The sequence below is a fragment of the Tachysurus vachellii genome, chromosome 7, assembly GCF_030014155.1.
Source record: "Tachysurus vachellii isolate PV-2020 chromosome 7, HZAU_Pvac_v1, whole genome shotgun sequence".
Taxonomy (NCBI): Eukaryota; Metazoa; Chordata; class Actinopteri; order Siluriformes; family Bagridae; genus Tachysurus; species Tachysurus vachellii.
In genome coordinates this window covers 8,229,788-8,236,175 of record NC_083466.1, presented here as the reverse complement: position 1 = coordinate 8,236,175, position 6,388 = coordinate 8,229,788, and the positions used below count along the sequence as shown (strand labels likewise).

General features: G+C 42.8%; 1 protein-coding gene across 1 annotated transcript in view; it reads left to right on the top strand.

The window, feature by feature from the left end:
• The first annotated feature begins 1,581 nt into the window (after positions 1-1,581).
• The window catches only part of abcf2a (ATP-binding cassette, sub-family F (GCN20), member 2a), a 7,196-nt gene continuing 2,389 nt past the window's right edge, over positions 1,582-6,388 (top strand). Inside the window, exons 1-10 of the mRNA XM_060874011.1 lie at positions 1,582-1,714; positions 2,780-2,949; positions 3,875-4,087; positions 4,671-4,853; positions 5,113-5,284; positions 5,428-5,523; positions 5,772-5,874; positions 5,968-6,063; positions 6,161-6,280; positions 6,374-6,388. The exon at positions 6,374-6,388 is cut by the window's right edge and continues 75 nt beyond it. Coding sequence (XP_060729994.1) covers positions 2,808-2,949; positions 3,875-4,087; positions 4,671-4,853; positions 5,113-5,284; positions 5,428-5,523; positions 5,772-5,874; positions 5,968-6,063; positions 6,161-6,280; positions 6,374-6,388 — 1,140 coding nt within the window. The 5' untranslated portion in view covers positions 1,582-1,714; positions 2,780-2,807. The remainder of the gene's footprint in view (positions 1,715-2,779; positions 2,950-3,874; positions 4,088-4,670; positions 4,854-5,112; positions 5,285-5,427; positions 5,524-5,771; positions 5,875-5,967; positions 6,064-6,160; positions 6,281-6,373) is intronic.

Below are 6,388 nucleotides of genomic sequence, written 5' to 3'. Positions count from 1 at the left end.
TTGAAAGCCATTACCAAGGACAAGACACCATCCCCCAGCACTGTGGTGAATCAACAACTAGCTGAAGATCTGAATAAGTTTTATTGTAGATCCGAAACCCCCCACACCCATTCTGATCATCTCTTTACACAACCTTTAACACCTCCAGTAACCCTGCCCCCTCCTCCTGCAGTCCAGTTCAGTGAAGTTATGTGCACCAGGTCAGAAAGAACAAAAGAAGAAAGGCACCAGGACCAGATGATGTGACACCAACCTGTCTGAAAACCAGCACACTTTACAGCTCAACAGATCACTGGAGCTGTGTGAAGTCCCTGTCTGCTTCAACATACAATCTTCATCCCCATCCCAAAGAAACCCACGATAACAGGGCTTAACGACTATAGACCTGGGGTATTGACTTCTGTCATTGTGAAGATGTTTGAAAAACGTATCTTCACTGGACCCTTTCTGGACCCCCTGTAGTTTGCTTATCAAGCAAATAGGTCCTTGGTCAATGCAATAAACTTGGGACTGCATTACATCCTGCAACATCTGGATAAATCAAGGACTTATGTGAGGATCCTGTTTGAAGATTTCAGTATGGCCTCCAACACCATCATTCCAACACTCCTCCAAACCAAACTATCTCAGCTATCTGATTTTAACTCTATCTGTCAGTGGATCACCAGCCTTCTGACAGATAGGCAGCAGCTAGAGAGACTGTGAATTGTCATGTCTAACAGCCACTCCACTAACACTGGTGCCCCTCAAGGTTGTGTTCTCTCCCCACTGCTTTTCTCCCTGTACACCAATGACTGCACCTCTAATGACCCCTCTGTCAAGCTCCTGAAGTTTGTGGACGACACTACAGTCATCAGCCTCATTAAAGACGGAGACGAGTCTGCCAACAGTCAGGAGGTTAAAGAGCTGGCTGTCTGGTGCAGACACAACAACTTGGGAGTTTAATACGCTCAAAACAGTGTAGATGATTGTTATCCAGTCTGATCTGTGCACATCAATAACAGTCTGGTTTGGCTCAGCTACAAAATCAGACATCAGAAGACTACAGAGAACGTTTCGGACTGCCGAAAGGATTATTGGTGCCCCCCTGCCCACCCTTCAAGAACTGTATACATACAGAGTGAGGAAACGGGCTCAGAAAATCACTCTGGATCCCTCACATCTAAGGCATTACACTTTTTAAACTTTTACCATCTGGCCTGCGATAAAGAAGCCCAAACACCAGAACAACCGGGCGCAAGAACGGTTTCTTCCCCATGCATTCTACCTCATGAACAGTTAAATGTTCCCACCATTATGCAATAACAATCCCATCTCTGTTACCATTTCCATCCTAGTACATCCCTGCATCTAATCCTATTCTATTCCGTTCAACCATCTATAGCACAACAGTACATACAATTTATTTAATTTATTTAATCTTTTTTTTTTTTATTTACTTATTTTATTTATTTAGTCTAAATGAGTCATAATATAGTTTCACTAAACATAGTCATAGTACATATGGAAAGAAAACCCAGACTAATAAAAAGATGGTCCAATTTCGGCTCTTGCTCCACCCACCAGGGGGCGGGGCGTCGACGAATCCTACAATCTCATTGGCTGGCGAGCCGGTATCGAGCACACTCGTTGTTATGACGATGTGTATCGAAAAGCCACGAGGCTTCCGCTTTCCTGTTAGCGAGCCGGGACTGCTCAAGTGGACGAAGTGAGAGTAAGTAGTACAATAACTTGTAAGGTAATCTAATACAACGTGGCGTTTTAAGTCTAGTAATCAGGAAACGTGTTGGGTATGAATGTTTCCCGGCTTTGTGTCTGGTTTCTAAATAGTTTTTGCGGATAATGAACACAATATAACGAGCTTTATGAAGTTAGCATTGCTACCTTTCGGATTGGCGCCGTAGGCCGGGGCTGTATTCTAAATTACCCTCTATTCCCTACAGAGGTGCCCTACGTTATTAAGGAAGTAGTGCAATGTGCAGCCTACGTAGTGCACGTTGTGGTCAGTAGGAGGTTATTTGGGACACAGCCCCGATTTATGCCGGTATATTTGGGCACAATGCGGTGAGCGGACCTGAAATCTCTCACAGCTTTGTTTCTGGTTCATCTAGAGTTTGTGTGATTTCTTCAATTGATATCGACATTACGGATTTTAAGATATCGCATATTGACTGTAAGAGCGTATTTTAAATGTAAACCAGATATTTAACGATCAGTGGTGTAGCATGGTTAGCTTTAGCTTAGCATAGGGAGAGTAGCAGAGTTAGCTTTAGCTTAGCATGGGGAGAGTAGCGCGGTTAGCTTTAGCTAGCACGGGGAGTGTAACATGGCTGTTGGGCCTCTTGTGCATTTCTTGAGTTTAGCTCTCTACATTTTCTACATTGTGTTCCTCAGGGGTCATATTTTCTTGCTAACTGATCAAATATGAACTATATATAAATATTTAAACAGACAAATGACGAAAAACAGTGATTACTTTAGCTTTTAGATTTTCCCTTTAGCTAGTATGTGGCCATGGAGGAAACCACTAAACTGATACACAGGTTAAGGGGAAATGGAGTGTTGTCTCAAAGTGCACTTCATGCCTTTAGACTTTACAAAGTGGCCAGTAGTGACTAGTTTTTGTTCCAGACCGTTTGATAAAACCAACAGGTTTCAGTGAAAGGGTTTAAAATCACAGTAATATTTTACAGTATGCTGGGACAATTGTGCCATAAATACATTTAAAATCTTTGTGTGTGTGTGTGTTCATGTATGTAACCCTTTTCTCTGTCCCAAGGGCTCTGTGTTCCTGTTCCTCAGTCACAATGCCATCTGATTTGGCCAAGAAGAAGGCAGCGAAGAAAAAGGAAGCAGCCAAGGCCCGTCAGCGGCCCAAAAAAAACGAAGATGTGAACGGCGAGGGAGAGAAACCAGAAAGCCAAGAAAACGGCGTGTCTGAGGTCAATGGTGAGTCAGAAGCATTAAACAGTGTCCCATACATGACATGCTGACCTCTGAGTACCTGTTAAACAGTTATGCATTTATCTGTTGTGACAATCATTATTATTGTACACACCTGAACACTTTGCCATCATCTCTGACAGGAAGGTGGGTCATGTCCAGCATTTGAGCCAGAAATCACTGGCTATTAAAGTCCAGGGTTCTGACTCATTGCACATTGGGGCACTGATGCAATTTCTCTTGACATTTCAAATTTTCTTAATTTAATAAATACCCAAACACATTAAAAAGTTTTCTCTAATGGTTTTTCATGTTTCTTCAAGCAGGGTTGTAGAGCTACAGCAACCATAAGTTGGCTGACGGATTCAGAAAATGTCATGATCATTGGTGCACTATAGGATTATTTTTATTTTATTAAATCTTTTTAAGGACTGAATGTAACAGTGCAGTGGAAGGGTTTTGCCACGGGGAGGAGGTCCTCTTTAAACTGTCCAACATTCTGCTCAGTGAACTGAATACTAAACTACAGAGCTGATTGAAACATACCTTGCATCATCTGATATCCTACTTGTCTGTGATTGGTCCAAATATCTCCTAGTCACTTATCAACATGTGTGCAGAAATTAGCTCCCTGTTTAAATGTTTAATAATTGAGTGCTATGCCAGTATTTCTCACTTCTGTGTTTCTTTGTTCCCTGTGGCTCTTTCACTACCAATACTCCTGCTTGCTATTTCTTTGCTGTTTGACCAGGGATCCTCAAAGTTCTGTGCTTCAAAAGCTATTTTAAACCTACTCTACTGTTTTATAAAAACCTCATAATGTTTGTAAAATATTTATTTGCTCTTTTGCCAGTTTTCTCATGTATTTATTAATTATAAGACTGTTGGTGCTTCTACTTTTTAACACTTTTTATTATTTTCCGCCTCAAAGGACTAGCCAGTCTTACTAAGGAGCTGGATGAGTTTGAGTTGAAGAAGACGGAGGCCCGTGCTGTTACAGGGGTGCTGGCATCTCATCCAAACAGCACAGATGTGCACATCAGCAGTCTCTCGCTAACCTTCCACGGGCAGGAGCTGCTCAGTGACACCTGTCTGGAGCTCAACTCCGGGCGCCGCTACGGGCTCATCGGACTCAACGGAACAGGTACGGTTTATTCCTCCAGAGAGATACAGCAGCTGTAGGAGAATCATATCTCAAAAAGGTGCAGAATATTTGCGACCCTGCTGTACTTGGGTGTTGGGCGCTAATTACGAAGCTAGGACCGATCCGAAAGGGCCAAAACCTTGGCTTGTATACACGTTACTTGGTACACTATCACCATTGATCAGCACAATGGTTGAGAGGGTATTTGGACAACGATGGAGTGGGGTTACTTGAAGGTCAGACCATGATTAGTGTTGCTCAAGTAGAATGATGTGAACTTGCTATATGCAACACTAATGTTTTAATTAATGCAACTTGTTGAAAACAAGGGCTGTTGTCGCCTTCTGTAATCTCATTTACATGATTTCTGAATCAGCATAAGTACATAAATATAGCAGGTTTTGTATTCAGCCAATATAGTAGACTATTAACAATGTTAATATTTTCCCTTTTACTGAGTTTGCTATATGCAGAATCTATTTATAAATGTAAGTCTATAAATCTGTCACATGACAGCTGCTGGAATTTCAAACCAAACAATTAAAGGCAGTAAAACCCTGCAATGAAACTGCTTTTTGTCCAGGTAAATCTATGTTGCTGTCTGCCATCGGTCACAGAGAGGTGCCCATTCCAGAGCACATCGACATTTACCACTTGACTCGTGAAATGGCTCCCAGTGAGAAGACGGCACTACAGTGTGTGATGGAGGTGGACGAGGAGAGGATCAAGCTGGAGAAAGAGGCAGAGCGGCTCGCTCATGAAGACTGTGAGTTTAAAGTTTATCTCTGTACAGACAAATCAGTACATCAGAGCTCTCTTTGGGACACCCCACGTTTTCATAGGGGCTATTGTCAGTCATAGCTTCCTTTCCTAGGCGTGGTACAGTACAGTCGTCTTTCTGAGCAAGCTCCTTAACAGCTTTTGTTCTTAAGGAGGCGCACCTCAGTTAAGAAACAAGTACTAGGATGTCTTTTTGCTGTTGACCTGTTCATTAACGCTGTTCGTGTCTCTTGCCTACCTGTTAGCCGAGTGTGAGAAACTGATGGAGCTATACGAACGCTTGGAGGAGCTCGATGCAGACAAGGCACAGATGCGAGCGTCCCGTATCCTGCACGGCCTTGGCTTCACCGCTACAATGCAGCAGAAAAAGCTCAAGGACTTTAGCGGTGGCTGGAGGATGCGTGTAGCTCTTGCCAGGTAAATTCTTCTAAATTCTCTTATTCTTCTGAAGCTCCACTGTAGTGTTGGGTGTCAAACTGTCTGACGCATATTTCTGATTTTTGCAGCTCTTTGTGCTTTGTCCATTTTTGTGAACTCCTTGTGACTTCCTCTTGTTTCAGAGCTCTGTTCCTCAAACCCTTCATGCTGCTTCTGGACGAGCCCACCAACCACTTGGACCTGGACGCATGTGTGTGGCTGGAGGAAGAACTTAAGGAGTATGTTACTGTTTCTTACATTCAAACATTACAGTTTGTGTTCTAAAGCGGTTGTCCGCCGATGTGATGTAAACAAAAGGCCGAATTGTAGCTTCGCCGTCGTGCAGTATGTTTCTCTGTACGGCTGGGGCTTTGACAAAAACTAGACCGAAGCGTTTATCTGATCTGACTGCAACCTTAGCTACAGGTTAGCCAAGTGTGTGTCTTCCAATTCACATAGAAAAATCAAACTTTCAATTCTGTTATAGGTTTAAACGAATTCTGGTTTTGATATCCCATTCTCAAGACTTCCTCAACGGCGTGTGCACCAACATCATGCACTTACACCAGCGCAAGCTGAAATATTACACAGTAAGAGCCAACCATTTCTAGCTTCTTGCTCCTTTTGTTGATTTTAGTGTGGCAGATGTTACAGGGTTGTTCTGTATTGTTTTCTTTCTCTAGGGTAATTATGACCAATATGTGAAAACCAGAGAAGAACTGGAGGAGAACCAGATGAAACGCTTTAACTGGGAACAGGACCAGATCGCACATATGAAGGTGAAATTTCACTCCCAGTTTTAAGCTTTTTATTTATTTGTTGTTTTTTTTTCTGTTCTTAATTTGGACAATAAAATAACACTTCATACATTCCCAGAATTACATAGCACGCTTTGGTCACGGCTCGGCCAAGCTGGCCCGGCAGGCACAGAGCAAAGAGAAAACACTGCAGAAGATGGTAGCCTCAGGACTGACTGAACGGGTCGTGAATGACAAGGTGAGCCATTTTGTGCACCGTATGTCGTAACTCACCTTAATGATTGTTAATGGCAGTTGCCTTATTCTGTGCTGCTATTCTGTTTCCTTTCAGACCCTGTCATTTTTC